Source organism: Globicephala melas, chromosome 3 (genome assembly GCF_963455315.2).
Source record: "Globicephala melas chromosome 3, mGloMel1.2, whole genome shotgun sequence".
NCBI classification, from domain to species: domain Eukaryota; kingdom Metazoa; phylum Chordata; class Mammalia; order Artiodactyla; family Delphinidae; genus Globicephala; species Globicephala melas.
Window position 1 is genome coordinate 111,252,337 of NC_083316.1, and position 22,919 is coordinate 111,275,255.

General features: G+C 39.7%; 1 protein-coding gene across 1 annotated transcript; it reads right to left on the reverse strand.

Annotated features, from left to right (window-relative positions):
- Positions 1 to 329: 329 nt before the first annotated feature.
- Positions 330 to 21,810, reverse strand: PPP2CA (protein phosphatase 2 catalytic subunit alpha). Its single transcript, XM_070045195.1, has 7 exons — positions 21,226 to 21,810; positions 8,488 to 8,697; positions 5,557 to 5,730; positions 4,891 to 4,980; positions 4,207 to 4,368; positions 2,843 to 2,961; positions 330 to 2,043 (listed from the first exon to the last, which is right to left on the reverse strand). Exons 1-7 carry the CDS (start codon positions 21,325 to 21,327, stop codon positions 1,971 to 1,973), a joined length of 930 nt encoding a protein of 309 aa, XP_069901296.1. The 5' UTR covers positions 21,328 to 21,810; the 3' UTR covers positions 330 to 1,970.
- Positions 21,811 to 22,919: the final 1,109 nt, after the last annotated feature.

A 22,919-nucleotide genomic window follows, 5' to 3' on the forward strand; every position in this document is an offset into this window, starting at 1 on the left:
ACAAGGTCTACTTTAGAGAGGTTGTACCTGAATGACAATAACACACCAATTACAAGATACTCGTTCTTTTGGAGTCAATTTTGATCACAGGACCTGAAAAATCACTGCTTGGTATCAATAGATCAGTTGGAAACTGGATTATGTACTGCACATTAATAAACTATTTGTTCGGTCAGAAAGAAAACGCATAAACTGACAAAACAAAAAAGAGACAAAGGGACGTATTTCTTATGAAAGCATAAAAGAGTAAAATTGAAAGGGAGAAATGCGGAAAAACTAAGGGCTTTTGGACAATCAACTCCACGAGCTACCAAAAAAATAGAAAGTGGACCACTTAAAAAATATATATATTGTGTATGTATTTTCTTCAAGCATCTTAGAAAGAGAAATGCAAAAATTTCCTCATCAGTTCCAAGTTCAACACAGTACAAAGCAAAGAAACTTTTATTACTATACCCACACAATTAATGATTAAGTGTCTTGAAGTCTACCCTGGTAGCTTAAGACAATGAAGTATTAGTTTCCATAGAAAACCTGTTTTAACTTTCTAATCCTATTCAAAGAATAAAAGGGAGGGGAAAAACTCAGTATGTGCTTATCACCGCCACTTCATTTCAAATGCCATTTTTGTCCTTGGGTGAATGTACATAACACTAAGCCATGATCCAGCAACAGTTTTCTATTTGGTTTAACTAGTATCATTTAAAGAGCATAATACAGGATAATGCTTTAACAGCTATATCTTATCTGAGACAAATTTAACTTTAAGATCACGTGACAAGTAATGTACAAATATTCGTTAAGAACTTACCACTCTGTCAATCATCTTACAGTGTCCACATTACATAGCAATATTTATAACCAGAAACTGCAGTGACTGATAAGTAGATACATTATTTAGTTTGTTAACCTCTACCTGAAAACATGCTTTTTTCATTAAAAAACAAAACCCGAAAAACATAAATCTCGATTTATATGGTTTTACAATCAGGTCTTACTGAAGCAGCAGAGACTTCATTTCCTTTCTTGCAGACAATATGCAGGAAGAAGAACCCACAAAGAGCATGCTGGCAATCTGACATATTGTACTATCTGGACTACAAATAAGTCCTGAAATTCATTTGAAGGATGTCAAGGAGTTACGAGAGAGATTATGTAGTGGCCTTGATTTTTATTTTTCTTTACCTAGAATTCTACAAATTCTAAAATTTATCAATTGATGTATCTTTTAAATAAACAGCACCAGTCTTGCCCATTGATACAATTAAAATTTGACTTTCTCAGTTCTTAGTTCACAAGTTTATTATGAAAAACACTGCAGTGCTCTTGTGCAGTAACATCGTCTTACAGGAGGGAGGGAAAAAAAACAGTTCTGTTCAAAACAACTCACCAGGATCTGACAGTAACAAAGAACAACATGAGGCTGAGATTTGAGAAGGGGAAAAAAACTGAGTGCAGACAAATCATACAATTAAATTAAACAGTATCCCTGAAAATAAACAAAACGATTTCAAAACTCACAAGTAGAGGGGAGGCCTTGGTACTTAATTTTAAAAATGTTCATTAAGCTCCAATGATTGTTTGCTGCTATTCTTATCTACAGTCATGCTGAGTAAAGCTATAGCTAAATGGAAGTTAAATTGTATTCACGAGGTGTTAATGTTTACATCTTATTATCTGCAGTCTCTCAGAGAAAGCAAAGTAACTACAAATAGCGCTATGCCAGAAACTGGTTTCTTGACCAACAATGTCGCTTCAGCATGCAATGAACTGGTTCATTCTAAAGTGGTCATGGCTGTTGATGACAAGAGGCTTTGTATTTTTATATGGCACATCTTTTTGGTCCGTGTGAAAACAAGTTTTTTGAATGTTAACTATTCTCTGACACTTTGTGGAGTTACTGTTGCTCTTCCCATTTCCGTTAGGTCAATATATGGTTCATGGCAATACTGTACAAGTTTAAAATTTCGTTACAGGAAGTAGTCTGGGGTACGACGAGTAACATGTGGCTCGCCTCTGCGAGGTGCTGGGTCAAACTGCAAGCTGAAAAACAAGACATATTTGTTGTTCATACTCCAAGACATCAATGTACTGACAATTAAAATCAAGAATATTAGTCTTTGACTCTACACATTTTTTTAATAGTTTGTTTTTTTAAAAACTGAAGTATAATTGACTTACAGCACTGCTTTAGTTCCAAAAGTACAACAGTGTTTTGAAATTTCTATACATTTCTATACATTAATTCTATACATTAATTCTATACAATTAATTCTATACATTTCTATACATTAATTATATGATCTAGATAAGTCTAGTTACCACCTGTCACCATACAATTATTACAATATTACTATATTCCCCATGTTGTACATTTCATCCCCGTGCAGATTTTTACACATTTTCCCCCCATCCAATAACTTAATGTATTAAGAGAACCCTAATCATGCATTTAATAAGGGTCTTCTGGCTGCACGCCTCCTCAAAGAACCAAGGCAACTTCAGCTAGACGATATGCTTCTGTATATCTGTAGTTCCTTCTAAGACCATTTGAAAGAAGGATTCTACTAAATAAATAAAGTTTAAAGAGCCTAAGGTACTGTTATCTATTATCTCATCCTCAGGATATATTTTATTAACTCTACAATAAAAACATGGATTTAAAAGTTAAATCCCTAATAATTCATATTAGGATCTAGGTTTCTGTTGATGTGTTTCAAAGGAAACTTTAAAAAATCCAATTGGAATCTGGATTTAGCATAAGCTCTTGAACTGTTCAACTTCACATTAAAACTAATATATTCAAGTAATGGTAACCAACGACTCAAGTGTATATACTTACAAAGAGTATTTTAGAGTATCATCAAGTTCCATGATTGCAGCTTGGTTACCGCAACGATAACAATAGTTTGGAGCACTGAAAATCGTTACTACATTTCGGTCATGGCACCAGTTATATCCCTACAAGGAAAAGAACAGAAAATAATCCCCTATTTTACTCCCTTATTTACACAACTAAATGTGACTTCTCTCAAGAGGGGAAAAAAATATCTCCCCTTCTGCCCAAAAGGCTTTTTAAAAAGTATTGCTTTGTTTCTGGATGATTCAATAATTTTCGTACTCCACACAACTTTTTTTTTTCTTTTTGCTGTGCCGTGCAGCTTGTGGGATCTCAGATCTCAGTTCCCCGACCAGGGAATGAATCCAGGCCATGGCAGTGAAAGCACCGAATCCTAACCACTAGACCACCAGGGAACACTCCTTCTGCCCAACTTAAAAAAGAACCAAACGTATTTATTTTTTCCCAAAAGTATAAAAGTTGTCTACTATAAAAAGAAAATCCCTAAAAAAAATCACCGATCAGAAAAGGATAAGCTACTTCTTATATACCCGACTTTCAGTAAATAACAGCATTTCTTCAGCCTCTCTTATTGCAGTAGCCCTAAACATGATACAAGAATGAGTATATGGCCATTTCTTGTAGAGGCAGACACATACTCCTGGAGACCAGAACCTTATTAATTCTGTCCTCAGTCAGTACAGGTATTACCTGTACTGCCCAAGGTATAAAGGAGAGGCGCCTCTAGGAACTCCAGCCTCATTGTCTCAAAGCCCATCTGAACGCATGAGTTACTTTTCAAGTATTAATCACAAATTTCTTTCCCTATCTCTAGCAAAGTCAGACTTTATTGATAATCACAATACAGCTGTATTAGTATTAATCTAAATAGGACCTTAATTTTATAAGTATGCTAATCAATGTCCTATGCTAAGAATTTAGCCCATTTCCCTTTAGCTTCTTCTTTCAAATCACCTGTAATCCTATCATCTAAAGGACCACTTAAACATTTTGGTGTATTTCTTCCCAAACTCTCTTCCATACATACACATGTTAAATACATGAAATAAAACTGAGACCATAAAATATTATTTTTCACTCTCCCCCATCTTACTTTCCCAGCCTTAAACCCCAAGCACTACTCAGTCATTAAGAGTTCTCTGAAAACATTTTACCTATGAATTTCATTTGGATCAAAAGTTTGAGATTTTAATTCTAGTGTGCATCTACTGAAAAGGCTAAGGCTATAATGGCAAATTCATCAGAAGAATACATGGCATGTTCTCACTATATCATATAATTTAAAATTTCCTAAGATCTTCCTTCATTAAGTTTACTTAAAAATCAAATCAAAGAACAGAACATACCTCCATCACCAGCTGATGAGCTCTAGACACCAACGTGAGGCCATTGGCATGATTAAATGTCTCAGAAATATCTTGCCCAAAGGTGTAACCAGCTCCTCGAGGAGATATACCCCAACCTCCACGGTCATCTGGATCTGACCATAGCAAGTCACACATTGGACCCTAAAAAGCAAGTTATATTTTAGATTGCCTTTTGCAAAATTGGTTAAAATATATGATCTGAGTAATTCACCAGAAGCAGCACCTACTACGTCACTTTTTGAATGGTGTTGGCTGAAAATGGTAAAAGGTTTTGCAGATAGAGTCAAATAAACAAACTACTTCCAGGTGTCTTTAAGAGGCAGAGCCTACATCAATGAGTCCCAATAGCAACAAGCCCTAACTAATTAATCTGCCTAGTGTATGCAAATTTCAATGTTAGGCAGCAGAGTTTAGTAACTAAGGGAGAAGCTCTTAAGACAACCAACACCTAGGTCCTAAACCCAGTCCCAGAGCTGTTGTGATCTTGGTAGGTTTCTTAACCTTAGCTTCTTAAGAATGGGGTCAACAACAGTGCTCATACCACATGATCATTTTTGAGAATTAAACAAGAAAATACATACAATGAACTAAGTTACAATTAAATATTTCCTCTCTCTAAAAAGTTTTTTGAAAAGATTTTATTACCAAAAATAAGGGCAATACCTCATGGGGAACTTCTTGTAGGCGATCAAGTGCTCTGATGTGATCCAGTGTATCTATGGATGGTGAGAGGCCACCATGTAGACAGAAGATCTGAAAAGAGTGGTTTACAACATTACCCTCATTTAAAATAAACTACAAACATTGTGGACTAAGCTGCAGGCTGTAGCCCACATCACTCGGCCCTGTTGGTGTTTCTGTGTTCTGCCAGAACCAGGCTTGTTTCTGCAGATCTATCTTTCTTGCCTCCCACTCTAAACTATGGAATACACTCCCTTTCTTCCTGATAAACCATCCCTACTGCACCCAAACCCCAATCAGCTCTTCTGAAAACATTTCTCTGACCTTACCCTCCATCATAGACAATTATCTTCCTTCTCACAGAATTTTCTTGCAGTTTCTTCTGTGCACTGCTGCTCTACTGGGACCAGTAAATAGCTAATTACATCTCCCTGACATGTCCAGAAACAGCCCAAAAGGATGGACGGGCTACATTTTCCATCCCCCTATGGTCCCAACATATAGTTCAGTGCCCCTCACAAAGACTGCACTTCATAGAAGAATCCCAAAGGGATGTGAGGATGGAAAAACAAGTTACTGGCACCTAAATGTAAGAAAGCAGATTCTTGAAAATAATCACCAATGTAAGTTTCAAGAAGACCTACATACCTGCCCATCCACCAAGGCAGTGAGAGGAAGATAGTCAAAAAGATCTGTAAAATATTTCCAAACATTTGCATTTCCATACTTCCGTAAACACTCATCATAGAAACCATATACTTGTGTGATCTGTCTGCTCTCATGATTTCCTCGAAGAATGGTGATGCGTTCACGGTAACGAACCTGAAACAACAAATGTGAAATCATGAACGGCTGGCTCCTTCAAAAACCAAATAAAAACCCAGCAAACATTCTACAGGGAAACAGAATTCCAACTTTGCTGGAAAAAACATCCCACACCCCTACATCACACAAAAGTGAAATCACACCTACAGATCATTTATCCCATGGGGTATCTGCCAACCCCATTTCAACTAAAATCAAACTCTCACTACCACTAACTTTATCCCACGCATAGTCACCAGCTGCAAAACTCCATCCATGAGTTTTTTTTATTACATTATACAACCACCATTGCAATCCAGTTTTAGAACCGTTCCATTAACCCAAAAAGATCCCTCGTGCCTGTCTGCAATCACTCCCGACTCCCACTCTCAGCAACTACCGATACTTTGTCTCTTGAGATTTGCTTTCTCTAGAAATTTCATATAAATGGAATCAATACAATATGTAGTTTTTTTGTGTGTCTGGCTTCTTTCACTTAGCGGAATATTTTTTAGACTCATCTGTGAATGGATCAGTGGTTTGTCTCATTTTACTGCTCTGCACAGTATTCCATTGTATGGCTATACCATATATAGCCATATTTTGGTTTTTTATTCACCAGTAGACTGAACATTTGGATTGTCTGCAGTTTTGGGCTATTATGAATAATGTTCTTATGATCATACCACATATAAGAAGTTTCTGTACGCATATATGCTTTCATTTTTCTCGGAGAGATTCCTAAGTTTCTAATCTCTCCAACAAACTCACTAACATACGGTATTACTAGCCTTATTGATGAAAGCCATTCTAATGGGCCTGATTCTGACTTTAATTTGCATTTCCCTGATGACTAAGGTTTGAGCATCTTTTCATGTGCTTAATGACCATTCATATATCTTCTTGGGTGAAACATCTATTCAAATATTTTGTCCACTTAAAACTTATGTCTTCTTATAGGTTTTAAATATATATATATGAATACAAGTACTTTTTCCTTAGTGATGTCTTTTGAAGAACAAAAAATCAATTTTTATGAAGTCCAATTTATCAGTTTTTTAATGGCTTGTGTTTTTGGTATCATATCTAAGACATCTTTGCCAAACCCAAGGTTACAAAGATTTTCTATGTTTTATTTTAGAAGTTTCACAGTTTTAGCACTCATATTTAGATCTATGGCTGACGTTGATCCATTTGTAAGGTATGAGGTAGCTAAGTTCATTTTTTGCATATGGATGCCCAACTGTTCCAGCACTATTTGCTTAAGTTTCCTTTCCCCTGTATTAAGTCTGCTAGGGCTACCATATGAGGTACCACAGAATGGAAGGCTTAAAGAACAGAAATTTATTTCCTCACAGTTCTAGAGGCTAGAAGTCCAAGATCAAGATCAAGGTGTCAGCAGGGTTGGTTCCTTCTGAAGGCCTCTCTTCTTTGGCTAGATAACGGCCATCTTCTCCATGTGTCTTCTCATCTTCCCTCTGTATGTGTCCTAATCTCTTCTTATAAGGACACCAGTCATATTGGATTAGGGGTCACCTGTATGACCTCATTTTACCTTAATTACCTCTTTAAAGGCCCTACCTCCAATACAGTCACATTCTGAGGTACTGGGAGTTAGGACTGCAACATATGAATTTGGGGAAGGGGTGGTGGTGGCACAATTCAGCGCATAACACAAACATGAACTCTTAAAGGTAGCATATTTATTCCTCCTCTGAGCACTGGGATTCATCCTGGGCTTTAAGTGCAGGTTAGCTTGCAAGGCTACTTTCATGGCATCTAGAGTCACTGCAGAAACTTTCCATCATTTAATTCAACTCCTTCAATTTACAGATGCAGAACATAATGACCTCCAAAAATGTTTTGTAGCACTTTACATGATTCAGACCTGTAGCTTCATGAACACTTACACTTTGTTAATTGCCTAAACTTCAGCTCTTGCCAAAACCACATCTCACTGCTTCTCCAGTACTAGAAGACGCTGGCAGCTATCTTACCATTCTACATATTCTTTAAAATAAAATCATCTCCCCAAAAGTAAAGTCAAATAATTTCTTTTAAGGGAGAAAGGTCATCTCAAAAAAGCTTTTTACCATTTTGTGTTTCACCTTCAGATCTCTGTATATTTCCCAAAGCTACAACTGGTATAAAACAACATGCTTTCTTTAATTATCATTTCTATTGTTCTAGATTATGTCATGTTTAATGGCTGCAAACTATTCCATTGAGGTAAGCCATAATTTAGAAATTCACTTACCATTAGATATTTATATCAATTCTTTCTGACATTTAAGATGCTACAATTTATGTTTTCATGTAAGTAAAGCTCTTTTCCTCTTAAACTTCTTCCTCTGTACAATTTTAATTATATGATTACTGTGTCAACGGATATAAACATGCCAATATTTGAAATATTTTGCTCCTTTAAAATACTTCAAAAATACCTAGAAAGGTAATTATATTACCTCTCATATCCCAAATTACTGAACTAAAATTTCTATTTAATCAGCCTTCTAGCATTTTTAAATCATGAGGCATTTTCTTCCTTAGAAAATAACCTTCTTGTTTTTATTCTGTACCATTCCCTCATTCAGAATGAAGATAGACCTATGATTTATTAAGTCCCAAACCTGAATATCTAAATTCCTAAATGTGGGGATTTATTCTAAAAGCTAACACGCAGATGGAGAAAACCACAAATCACTGGGTAAAAAAGGACATTCAAGAGGACTGCCATACCCAGTTCAAAATGCTCAAACATAAAATTGAAATTACCTTAAGAGCTACAAGCAGAGTAACTGTTTCAACTGAGTAATATCCTCTGTCAACATAATCTCCCATAAACAAGTAATTTGTATCTGGTGATTTGCCACCAATTCTAAACAGTTCCATGAGATCATGAAATTGCCCATGCACATCTCCGCAGACAGTGACTGGACATCGAACTTCTTGCACATTGGATTCTTTTGTCAGAATTTCTTTAGCCTACAGATAGAGAAAAATAAACCAAGACATTTCACATTAAAAAACATTAACAAAGATATGTTTAATTACACATAAGATATGTTTAAGTTACCCTTAATATAGCTTTAAAGGGGCAGACTCAGCATAAGATGAAACTGCAGATAATTACGATCCCATTAAAATAAGGGGGCAAGACATGCCTGGAACCTATCCACCAGCTATCTCACCTCTGATACCTAGAAAAAAAAAATGTATCAAGATACATAGTCCCATTCCTCTCATCAGTATCATGAGTTTTAGATCTATCAGTTGCCATCTAAGTGCTAAAGAGATCATGATTAGCAGCCATATACAATAAATGAAAATGAAGCAAGACACTCAGGTACCTAGTTCCTGAGCTTTAGAGTTCTAACTACAATGCACTCTAGGATTCCAGGCTACGAGGAGAGGTTTCTTAGTCCTACTTTAAAAAAAAGACTTTTGGAAGACATTAAAATTTTGTCTGTATTTTGGGTTTTTTATCCTCTTTATATCAAAACATAAACTTCTCATTTTACAACTGTGACTATTCAATATACATGGTTTTTATGCTGCTTTCAGAAAACCGTTTGGCATCCTATGCATTCCCCCATGTAACCACAAATTCAAACATCACTTTTAAGAGCAACATAATATTCCACTCAGTAGAAACTCTTTTATTCATTTCAACACACATTTATTATCATTTATTGTATGCCAAAAACTGTGAAGAGAACTGGGAGATAATCATTCATTTGCTCAACCATGAGTGATACTCTGTGCCAGGCCCTGTGCTAGCCCCTGGAGGTATAGTGAACAAGATAAAGATAGATCATTCCCACACCAGGGCTGGGGAGGGGGTATAGGGGAACGACCACAAACAAGTAATCAAGTAACAAAGTACAGACTGTATTAAGTGCCATGGAAGAAAGGGAGAGAGTAACTGGTGGAGGCCACTTTTTAAGATATCACAACAAACAAGACAGCCCATGAACACACACAGTGGAGCAGGAGAGGCAGACAATAAATAAAAGATCATTACAAAAGAAAGGGCCAAGTGCTAAGACATGCTAGAGTAAGCAGCAGTGTTCCGGGCTCACAAAAACTGAGAGCTATGAAAACTGCCTGAGGTGCAAATAATGGGCGGGAGCTACAGAAATGGGATGGGAATAGGAAACTGGAGGACATCAAACAGCGGCAGATGCAATCATGCGTATAAAGTCCAAGGAGTTAAGCAGAAAAGGTTAACATGGCTAAAGCATAGCACGCAAGAGTAGAGAAGAGAGCAGACCGGGGTGGGGTCAGGTTGACAAACTACCCTGGTTTTTAGCACCGATAGTCCTGCTTCCCAGGAAACGCCTCAGTTGTACCCAGGCAAACCATGATGACAGTTGGTCACCCAGCTAGGAAATGTAGGAGGAGAATGGAGCATGGATATGGACTGAAAACAAGTCTAATCAAAGTAGTATTAAAACAAAGATCCACTGGCAGAAAATTTGATTAGTGAATTAAGGATTTCAGAGGTAGGGCTGTGGATACGGATATCTGAGGTGTAGTAGAGCTTAAAGGCCACCCACCAGTATTCAGGGACCAACCCACCGACAAGTCTTGCCTAGTCTCCTTCCAAAACATCTCAATCCATATGCTTCTATCTTTTTTGCCAATATCCTGGTCCAAGACACCATCAACTAACCTGGATTACTGTGCTAGCCTCCACAAAAAACTCCCTGTTTCTAGTCTTCCTGCCTCCAATTTAATTTCCATGCAACAATCAAAGTGACAGTTTAAAAAATTATCACCAGATTCATTTTATCCACCATTGTCTACACAGCACCTCGCTAGAACAATGCCCCACGCGCTTAATATATATTTTGAGGGAATCAAGAACTTAAACTGAGACAGGTCATCTTTAGGGAGAGCCATGGATGTCTGCCAGGACAACAGCATAAGTACAAACCTGGAAAGTGGTACCAAGTTCTCTGGAGAATGAAGAAATAGCAGGTAATAACCGTAAGGAAAAATGTCCAGGTATCTAGGTAGAGGACAGAAGCCTGAAAAACACAGGGAATTTTATCCTCAAATAGAAGGATGCAGAACCCATCCACCTGGGAGGGCTACTAGAGAAGGTACAAGACTTCCTCAGGGAGAGTCAGTTAAGCCAAGAAGGTAAAAGTAATTTGTTCTGAGAATGGGTTTAAAGTGTTTTACTTCATATACCCAATCAACATTTATTGAGCATCTTCTATTTGGGATCAGCAGTATGGAATGGTGTCCCAGAATGTACAGTGGGAGGCTGGGTCAAGGGAAAGCAACACACTGCAATATGCGGGTGAAAATATCATAAGAGAATTGTTGCTAATGAGCCATTGCTCATTACATTTTGAGTGACAACCAAGGATGTCAAGGACTGGTTTTAAGGTAGTGGTATGCAACCTTAGCGGCACATTAAAAAATGACCTGGGAAGCTCTTTAAAAATATCCAGATGCCCAAACTACTCCTCTCCCAATTAAGTCAGAATCTTTGTCTGTGGGATCCAAGCGTCAATAATTTTTTTAAGTCTCCCCTCCCTACCCTATACTAGTGCTTTCTTAGGTGCTGCCAAGTTTAAGAACCACTATTTTCAAGTCTCCAAACATTTTGGGAAGCCTATTTCAGGACATTTACCAACCACTGACATCACAAAGTTAGTTATTAATTTCATCTAACGTTTTTAAATTTAGAAAAAATTTCCACTGTGTTTCAAAAAGAGTTATTTCTTAAGAAATACATATAATCCATCTCTCTACAGTAATTCCAACTTCCCAATTTATTATTACTAAAAAGTGGAAGTTCACTAGGCATATTCCATTACTAAACCTGTTTGGAATTAATACCAGGACTGATGTTTTCAGCACCAGTGCATACTAATGAAAACAGCTATGAATGAAATGATAGGTCCTACTTAAAAGAAATTTGCAGGACTCCCCTGGTGGCTCAGTGGTTAAGAATCCACCTGTCAATACAGGGGACACGGGTTCGAGCTCTGGTCCAGGAAGATCCCACATGCCGTGGAGCAACTAAGCCTGTGCTCCACAACGAGAAGCCCCCGCAATGAGAAGCCCACGCACCGCAACCAAGAGTAGCCCCCGCTCGCCACAACTAGAGAGAGCCCACACGCAGCAACAAAGACCCAACACAGCCAAAAGTAAAAATAAAATAAATAAGTTTATTAAAAAAATTTTTTTTTAAAAACGTACTTTTGGGGGGTTTGTCTCAACTTATCAGCTCTCAGATGATCACTACACAAAATACACTAGTCCCGGAACACCACAACAAAGAAGACTGTAGACGTCCTTATTAAAGATTATTCTAGTCAGGAAAACTAATCATAGCATAGCTTCTCTCAGACATCTCTTTTTCTATCACAGGAGTCAGGCCTTATAAATCCCAGAAGCACCTAATAGAACCCCCCTCTATGGGTCACCCAATGGGATCTCTAATGAGTCACCTTTAGTGCCTCCAGGCCTTCACCAACCATCAGTTTCAAAGATAGCTATACAACTTCAAATCTCTGGTTTAATACTCAAAGTAAATGGTACAACCAGACTCTCAAGGTAACTTAGTTAACATTAGAGACTAAAAAATTTTTAATAACTACCTTTTCACTCTCTGGTATTCTGACTCCCATAATTTAAAGCCTCATGTCACCTGAACCATGCAGAGAAGCAAAAGTAACACACACACCTCAAACTTTTGTTTCCCCTAAAACATTTTTCAGGGACTTCAAATGTCTCAGCTAATATAATTCATATTTGAAAAAAGAATTAAGATCAAGTTTTAAGAAACAGTGTAACTAGCACCGTACTGATTTATTTATTGGAACCCTACTGAAATTCAGTCAAATGATACAGACTGAAATGAATGAATTCAAGGGAAGAACCTTCCTAGAACAAGGTTAAAACTGGAACAAGCAATTCCATTAATGAGAGCTTATCACAAGTAACTGTGGAAAGTTAAAAATTTTTACACCTTCCTGAAATTTAAAAATTTAGATTCACCCAAAGACCAGCAACCTTCAGGAGCATTAATTTATTATTAACATCCTCTCAGCATTCTGAGTTCGGATTCAGAAATCTCACTCTATTTTCAACCTCCTATAAAAACATCAGGTAATAAGGCCAATGACCTGTAGACTTAAGTAAGTCTTAGATATGGACCATACCTAACCACCATAACAACATGAAATTACAAACAAATCAGATTTAAAACAGACCAAAAGACCAACAGATCATCCAATCCAAGATTTTTCAAGGAAGACAAGTAAAAGAAAAAAACATGAACCAACAACAGATTTACCAACCACTTATATATATCTATTAATTTCCTTAAGGATATACAACATTGATATCATTCCTACATAACTTACACAGTAGAAAAAGCCACGCAATGCATTTATGCATTTTTAATTATTAAAAGAAAAAACGTATTTATGCATTTTTATTAAATCAAGGAACCATTTTAAAATACAAAATGATTACAAGGTAAAAATTCTTTGTGTAAAATGACTGGAAAACAATAAAGTCTTAACAGATTGTTTATTTCAGCGGTGAGACTGTAAGAATGCTTTCTCAATTCTGCCACACCAGCAAAAACTATTCTCATTTCTTTGTATTCCCTTACAGTTTACAACTGGTCAACATCTCATTCTGTGTCCTGAATTTTCATATTCACTGACCCCATTTCCTATAGCATTACAGTGATCATTGTAAACCACTATATAATATGCTCCTGAACAGATCTACACACGTATTACTGTTTATTTGAATTATTTTCTTTCAGGAAAATTTCAATTGTGGGATTACAGAGCAAAACAATATTAACAATTTTTGTTCCCTATGTACCACTGGACCTATGCCTAACTTGTGCAGTAATAAATTTAAGACTGTATCCATTCTCAGCTATTTCAGATATAAAGTGTTATCTTCTAATTTAACTGGAACTTTTAATTTCAGGGTTTGAACTTTTTATTCCATGTTTATACAGTATCAGTTATTTCTCCTCTTGTATAACGTGTCCACACACATTCTTTGAGTATTCATAGGGAGCCAAATGTTCTTAGATATTTTTCTATTAAAAATCTGATTACTAATTATAATGTTCATTAGAACTCTAGTTAAGTAAATTTAACATTTCATACTCTAATCCCAGTTGAATACATCTTCTACCAATAGAGCCATAAAGACATAAGAGATGAGAAACAAAAAACAAAAAAAAGCGATAATTAATCTTTGAATTTTACTTCTCAGTTCAAGTAAAAACTGAAGACATTTGAAAACTTTTTTAAAAAGCAAAATAATTGGGACTTCCCTGGCAGTCCAGGAGTTAAGACTCCGTGCTTCCACTTCAGGGGGCACAGGTTCGATCCCTGGTCAGGGAACTAAGACCCACATGCCGCATGGCACAGCCAAAAAATATAAAATACCTGTAGGGTCAGGCAACCATGACACACATCCTGACCAGGCATGGAAAAATATTTTCTAAAATAAAATAAAAAGCAAAATAATTAAATTTGCAAGCAAGAATCAAGCTTTTCAATATCCTAAGAGAATTTCATTTTGCTTCATACTGCTTTTATGAATCAATGGTAGGTTTCTTTGATTTTCATAACTGTGGAAAAAAATTTAAGGTTCATGATAAATTAAGTGTATGTGGCTAGATTTTTATTTTGGTGTGATACATAGGGTAGGACATATTACTAGCCCTGGAAGCAAATGAATCTTTAGTTAATTGTCTTCAACTATCAAATCTTTCTCCATACCACTTGTCTTTCATTAATTATACTGATCAGATGCCTCTAATATTTTATGAAATATTTGTCTTCTTTGATTAAAATCTGTATGATTATAATACTTTCAAAGTATCATAACCCTTCACATAATGTTCTGCAAACAAGTATCTACTATTTGGTTTAGGGCCTAATGGAAAGAAAAGGTCAGGGATGAGGGATAATTCTAAATTTATATTAAGAGAAAATATGTAAGGTGATGTTTTCCCATCTGTTTCTGTAAAACAACCATCTTCACCTCTGACCAAAATGAATGACTGCTTTCTTTAAAGCTGTGTGTCTCACGTGCAACAGACTGGCCTCCATCTTTACCAAGGAACATACCCATGTGCATGAATTAAACAGTCTCAATCATTCCTGCATAGGGAAAAAATGTTAATCTACTGAACTGAGAAATGTTGCTATATACACAGTTGTTTAAAAATTTTCACCGTAACAATCCATGTTGAATGAGATTCAACCACTCTGGGTCTCAGTCTCCTCCCTCATCTGTGAAAGGTGACTTGGCCTAGAGGATCTTTGAGGTTTTTTTCATTACTAAAATTCTACACATCCTAAAGCACTTCACTTCTTAAGCCTTTTTAATGAAAATCAAAGCCACCCAACAGAGATAGCAGGCATTACTGCTAGTTTACAGATGATGGGTACCAGAGAAACACAATTAACTTGATCACCACTAGCACAAAAATTCTAAAATCTTTCCTATCTGGAGTTTACTACAAGTTCAACCTCCTGACTAATCCAAAACCCTGCTACTAGAGCAAAACAACTAACAGATCCCTACAATTATACTATTTAGACAAAGCTCAACAAATAGTGAAAATAGTACATATAAAGGAAGCATAATAAATTTTGCTTGAATGGACTTCCCTGGTGGCGCAGTGATTAAGAACCTGCCTGCCAAGGCAGGGGACACGGGGTCAAGCCCTGGTCTGGGAAGATCCCACATGCCACGGAGCAACTAAGCCCATGCGCCACAACTACCGAGCCTGTGCTCTAGAGCCCGCGAGCCACAACTACTGAAGCCCATGTGCCTAGAGCCCATGCTCCACAACAAGAGAAGCCACCGCAATGAGAAGCCCGTGACCCGCAACGAGAAGCCCGCACGCCGCAACGAAGAGTAGCCCCTGCTCGCCGCAACTAGAGAAAGCCTGTGCGCAGCAACGAAGACCCAACACAGCCAAAGAGAAATAAATAAAAAATAAATTTAGGGCTTCCCTGGTGGCACAGTGGTTGAGAGTCCACCTGCCGATGCAGGGGACACGGGTTCGTGCCCCGGTCCGGGAAGATCCCACATGCCGTGGAGCGGCTGGGCCCGTGAGCCATGGCCGCTAAGCCTGCGCGTCCAGAGCCTGTGCTCCGCAATGGGAGAGGCCACAACAGTGAGAAGCCCGCGTACCGCAAAAATAAATAAATTTATATATATAAAAAAATTTTGGTTGAATGTATTCCAAAAACAAATGCACACTGTCACAGTTAATAATAATACTGACACTCCATAACCTGTGTGAACTACACTTTGCATGACTATCTAGGTAATGTTTGTCTTCCAGGTGCACTCTAGAACAAAGGTTCTCAACCTTCTTTCAGGCCCCTCAACAACAGAAAGGTAAAAATTCCCATTGGTGGTAGTAACTAAATGACTAAGGCAGAGGTGGGGACAGGGTGTGCCAGAGTGACTGGCCAGCTGGTCATGTACAGTTTAGAAAACACCCAGATGCAGTACATACGTCTCTGTCACTGCTTTGTCTATCCATTCCAAACCACAATACCAATATATCAGTGGCAATAGCAACCTTGTATTGTGAAGAAATTAAGCTGTTAATCCCAGACTGCTCTTCACAGTTCTTCCAGACCCCACCCCCACCCCCAGCCATTTACTGGCAACCAGACCTCTCTCTGTCAGCCTCTTCTACAACTTCTGCTCCAGAAGCTGAAAGAAAACCTATTTTAAACAACAAACAAAATCTTTCCCCTTCCCAGTTCTAGTCCATTTCAGATCTCACTTGTGTAGGAGAGGGCAGGTTGAGGGTTTTTTCAGAAAAGGATGGTAATGTGAAATGCGTAAGGAAAAAGGTGAAAATAAGAGAAACAGGTCAAAGTATAAAGAAAACGGTAAGGGGTGGGGGGGTGGTTCTATGCCTCACATAACTTTTCCTACCTCTCCTCAGCGCCCTCAAAAAAGACCCCTCTCTGGCACTTCTCTGGTGGCGCAGTGGTTAAGAATTCACCTGCCACTGCAGGGGACACGAGTTCGAGCCCTGGTCTGGGAAGATCCCACATGCCGCGGAGTAACTAAGCCTGTGAGTGCGCCACAACTACTGAAGCCCGCGCGTCCAAAGCTCATGCTCTGCAACAAGAGAAGCCACCACAATGAGAAGCCCGCGCACCACAACAAAGAGTAGCCCCCACTCGCTGCAACTAGAGAAAGCCCACGTGTAGCAGCAAAGACCCAACGCAGCCAAAAATAAATAAATAAATTTACAAAAACAAAGAAACAAAAAACACCAACCCTCTCTACCATGCGTCAACCCAAACCCAATGTCTCCTGGTTTTCCTAGCTTATCTCCTCCAAACTAAACAAGCAATACTCCACAGGTAACTGACAAACCTGACTTACAATGAGATAGGGAAAAAAAGAACACCAAACTACTGTTAACTCAAATGCTGTCCCAGTGCCCATCATTCTTTCTATAGCATGAGTTTCACCTTAGTCCTACTGCCCATATTTGCAGACACAGAACTCTTGGCTCTGATAGAGAAAACAAAGGCAGAATGGGACAGGGGGTGGGGGGAACTTGTGTGTCTGAAGAGAAGAACTGTTCACCTTTTTGGTGTTTCCTCATTAAGTCAACTCAAAACCAACTGCACTACCGCTTCATGCCTGGGAGATCACAGAATACACACAGGCAAACAGCCTTGACTGTGGAAGCTATGAGGATAAAAAGAAAGGCATTTTAACAAGCTTAATGAAAAATTTAAATATCAGTTACATTTTATTAGAGTATTTTAGAGCTTGGTCTCTGGATCATGATTTACACTATCTGAGAATACATAGAAAATTAACTGGGGTTTTCATCTCACTAATCTTATCTGCGAGGCAAATGCAGTTAGCCACGTCCAAATTGAAAAATAATTAGTTTCCTCCTCCAGGAGAGAGTGGGACAACAGTATGTGACATGAATAGGAAGCTTTAAAGAACAAAAATTATGCTTTCTTTTACAGAGCTGTTAATTCTACAATTCAGTCTGGCCCCAATTCATCTGTGTCTTCATTATTAACACTACCTCAGAAAAGAGAAGGGGGCTGTGAAGCAAGACTAAAACATTGGGCTTACAAACCATAAACCTAGGCAATCTCAATTTAGCCCCTGTAGTCAAGTCACTTTATCTTTCTGAGCTGTGGTTTCCATCTCTAACTGAGGATAACTGTCTCATAAACCTGTTAAGAGAACTGTGTATGTGAAAGTATGATGACAACAATATTCTGTATCATGCTCCCCCCACAACTGCTTGTTCTCAATATTCAAATTACCTTTATGGAAATAAGCCAAACCACCTTTTAAATTAAACACACATACAGACTCACAAAAATATATTACCCATTTCATATAGGAATTTAACCTTGGCCAAGTACTTGCAGGTCATCCAACTAGCAGGAAGACTCATGCTGCATTTTATTTATAGTGCTTGTACAGCAATGGAAAACAGCATACCTAGGTAAAGAACTCCTTTGGAAAAAAAACCTGGCTATCAAACAACATTCTCCACAAGTTTGGTAAGACAAGAAAGCACAAAGCCAAAAATCATACCTAAATGAAACCACTGCTGAACATAACAAAAGACTGTTTACTATAGTTAAAGCAAAAGCAAGCTGATACTATTTACTTCTTCCAATAGGTAGATGGAAACATACCAGTCCAGTTATACAGGTGTAGTAAATGACTACAGACCTGTGACTATAGGCAAAACTGCTTCACTCACAGCAAATTTTTAAACAACCAACAAATTATGATCCCCAAAATGACAAGGTATATCGCACACACAACAACCCTGTCTTTGATATAGACCTTCATCACATCTTGGGGGGAAAAAAGCTTAACTAATTAATAACATAAAAACCATATTCACCCTTGTCTATAAACACACTTTCCTTCTTATAATCAAAAAATAATCAACTATTATCAAATAGCTATCTCCATCAAGTATCATTTCTTTAAAAGGAACAAAAGAAAGAAAAAAAACCTATTATACTAATGAGAACTTTTGCTTCACTAAAAAGATTTGTACAAAAGATGTTTCAAGTCATGCACCCTATCTTATCCCATAAACCTAAAGAGCTGCCTTCAAATTAACTTAGTCTGGAAGGTTAATAATGCTCCAAAAGTTGGAATACTTACAAGTTAAAAAGTTTGAAGGCTGTGTGATAGCCCCCCAAAAGGATTCATGTTTTAGAAATCTAGCTTCAAATATTTTCTCCCTTTTTTTGGCTCTAAGAATTAAAATCTTGACACAGTAGATGAGCAAGGGAGATTTAAGCATAAATTGATTAACCTCACTACATCTTAGTTTTACAAACAGGTGGCAAACAACGACCATTTACCAGATGGATCAAGCTTCAGCCACCCCACTGTAACTCCAGTATTATCTTCTATTGTCTCCAACACAAACCCTCTACTTCTGTGTTCCATCTACTACTGACTTCCAACTAGATTCAGGCTCCTTGAGAATAAGCATGATTGCTTTTCATTCATCTCATAAAAGTAAGCAATCTTGGATATCCAGTAAGCATTCAATATTTAAACACAGAGTACTAATTTAAAATGGAACTGTATAATCTAAGATTAGAAGGAAACTTGGAACATCTATTTTAATTTTAGTTTATAGACAGGAAAATGTGGACCAAGTGAAGTGGTTGCCTCAAGGTCAATCACAATTAGTTAGTGGCAGAAAGAGGACTAGTGTCCCGTTCTAACTCACAGTCCAGTGGTCTTCCAATTACATCACTGCTCTCTTGCGATGTTTTCTACACAAATGACTAGTCATCTAGCCAACTACTGACTCAAAGTCTTATACAGAGTAAAAACTCAACCTTAAAAGTCATTAAAATCATCACTTATAGTACCTAGAAACTAAGACCTAACACTATACATTAAATAATTTTTAAAAGCCTATTTCTAAACCTTTAAAACAAATATTATCCTCATTTGATGTAAGCAAATTAAGGATCAAGAAGCAACAAAAGACTACAATGCTACCATTAAAATTCAGCTCCAAGAGATTATGTGCCACCTCATCAACTAATAGGAGAGTTTTGTCGAAGCATGCGATAAATAAATCTGAGTTAGACTCACTTAAATTGCAATTATTCACAGAACAGTTTCTGAAAAAGCCGGTTTTAGGGGCATATACATCAAACTCATGAACATAATTTTCACATCAAGCCACAAACAAGTCAGCATAATTGCTTTCTAATAATTCTTCACTAATACAAAATGCTAATATGATATTCCACAATTCTGTGGAACTAAAAAGAAATGCTGCAAAGTTAATTTTGAAAAGGTAAATTGAAACATTCATGGTGGAGCTCATCATTTTCTCTACTTAGGAAACTGAATTATAACACAAACCCAACAGGCTATCTGTTTCCCCAACTCCTTGGAAAAAACAAATCAGAAATAGGTAATTTAAAACGGCCTTACTAAAATAGACTACAACATTCCATTTTCAACACCTGTGAGATAAATTATTTAAACCTAAGCACAATATCTGGGATACTGTAAAAGCTCAATCGACAGCTATTCTTATCATTACTACCACTATTTAAAGTCACAAATATACAAACAACTTTTCCAAGGAAAAGCCAGGATACAAAATTTGCTCTTACAGTTTGTTGCTCGTTTTAAAAAGAAATGGCAAAATGCCAAGTACGTTAGACTTAGAGAAGCGTTTCACACTACCCAATTTGAGTCGGCATATAAATCATAAACCGACACTTGATTTCCAATCCCAAAGCTACTTATGTAGTATGACTCACCAAATTCTCCATTCTTCCAACTATGAAAAATAAGTTATACTCCTCCCTATGACTACCACCATGACATTCGTAGAAACTAGGTTAGAAATTGATTCTAACGTTCTTTAAAAACACGCTTCAAATAAGTCTCTGGAAAAGATATCTCGGTGAATTTAACACAAACCACCCAAGACAGTGCTAAAGCTGTGTGACCTTTAGAGAGGTCCTAGATCTGGTCTACAAGGGCCGTTCGGGGAGCTTCTGGACAGCTTTGGACCTAAGAATTAGGTCTGAGTACAAGTAAAAAGCCTCTTACTCACCTGAGTCCCAGGCCCCACTCCCAGGCCATAGAACTCAAGTCCTCTTACCCACATCTCAAAACCGTCCCCAACCCTGACCCACAGGGTCTCCGCTCCCCACAGCCACCTCGCCCCGCGCCAAGACCGCGAAGCTCTGAAGCCCCGGAGTTGGGGCAACGGCGCCATTTTAGGCGGCGGTGGTAACGACAACCAATCCCTGCGCGGGAGGCAGAGGGCGCCGGGTCGCCCGGGAGCCGCCGCCGGGCCGCGCCGGGCGCCGGTCTGGGAGGCTCGGGGGGCCGGGGCCTCCGCCATGTTGCACCCTCCCCATGGCCGCCTTCTTCTTTGCGGGCTCGGCCCGCCGCGGCTTCCGCATCCGAGGTGCAGCTCACCTTCTCGCAGAGGCTCTTGACCTGGGACTCGGAGAGCTGCTTGCACTCGTTCAGCTGCTCGACCCACTGGTCCAGCTCCTTAGTGAACACCTTCTCGTCCATGATGCCACCCGCCCGAAACGGCTGCCGCTCCGCGCTCCTCCCGCGCCGCCGCCCGCACACGGGCCACACACACACGCCGCCGCCGGTTCCCGGGGTACTTGTGCGGGTACTGGCGGTTGCTCGGCACTAGCGCTGGCCCGCTGGCTCGCCCCTCCGTACTCGGCCACCGGCCGCGGCCGTCCTCCGCTCACTCTAGCCCCAAAGCTCTGCTCTCTGTAATGGCGGCCGCCGGCGTGGTGACGTCACGCCCGGCGTCAGGAGGCGGCGGGGTAGATGGGCCGGGACCAGAGCTGCGCAACTGCAGCGCCAGCCCGGATCAGCGGCCAGACTGGAGTGCTAGGGGCCGAGGCGCAGGCGCAACGTAGCAGGCTGGTAACAGACACCTTAGCCTTCAGGGCGTTGTCCTCCAGAAGGGAGAGGCCGAGGGGGAAGGGAAGACCGAGACCGAGCAGGGGGCTAGGCTTGCAGCTGGGAAGTAGGCTAATCCCAGAGCAGTACGTCCTGCGCGGCTGAGGCGCGGACGTGGCGCAGGCGCAGTCGGGGTGGGAGGGTGGCTCCTTGCTGCTGGAGACTTTTTCTCTAAGGCGATACGCTTCGGCTCTTCACGTGGCGACTGAAATCAAATCACGGAAATTAGAAATGCGACCCCATGCCTCCTCCGTGATACAACACTGGAATTGCGTGGGATTCCTGCATCTTGGGGGCAAGAACGGGCGCCGAGTGGTAGCCTGGTTGGAGTGGCCACCTTCGCCTCCGGGCGCGGCCGGCACCTTGTAATTAGGTCACTCGTAGGCGGAGGAGGGTGTACCTGTCGGGGGAGGGCCGCGCAGTGCACCTGACTCCCCCGGCACACACCTGTCCCCAGGCCTAGATGTCTCTTCCGGCGCGATGGCTGGGGCCTCGTAGCTCTCCTGGCTTCCGCACGCCCTGCGCAGCCTCACCCCTTGTACCCAAGGTGTGCGCCTTCCTCCTACTCCGGTTCCTCCTGGGGAGAAACGCTCTCCTCCCCCAACCCCTGCCCACTCGGGCCTACTTTCTCAAGGGAAGGCCGCAAGGAGATAGATGCACCCGTCCTGCCCGGGACCCGGTCGTATTAGAAGCGGCAGTGGTCCGCGCTTTAAATAAAGCTCGGATACCCTAGGATCGGACCTCTGTCTGGCTGTGAATCTCTTTGAGATTTGTGAACTGTTTTCACATTTCGTCGTCCTTCCCTTCACAGAAATATTTGGCTCCGTAGAGTGCCAACTATGTGCTAGATCCATGACTAGGAGACAGAAGGGTCATCCAAACAGACACGGTACCCTACCCTGGTGGAGCTTGTATTCTCCCAACGGTACTTCCTAGGATGGTCTGCGGATATGTAGGCAGAAGAGCGATTATGATGTCCACAGGACCTGAGAGATAGAAGCTTTACAAAAGACATTAAACCTTAAAGGGCAAGGCAAGAGGTGAACCTGGTCCCTGTCTTCTAGACTCCTTACCCGCAATAGCAGCCAACCCAACTACTCAGTAGTGTGCTGGAGGAGAGCTCTCACTCTGCAGCCTTGACCACATCATCCTGACCAACAGGCTGAAGAAGGCCCTAGAGGCCA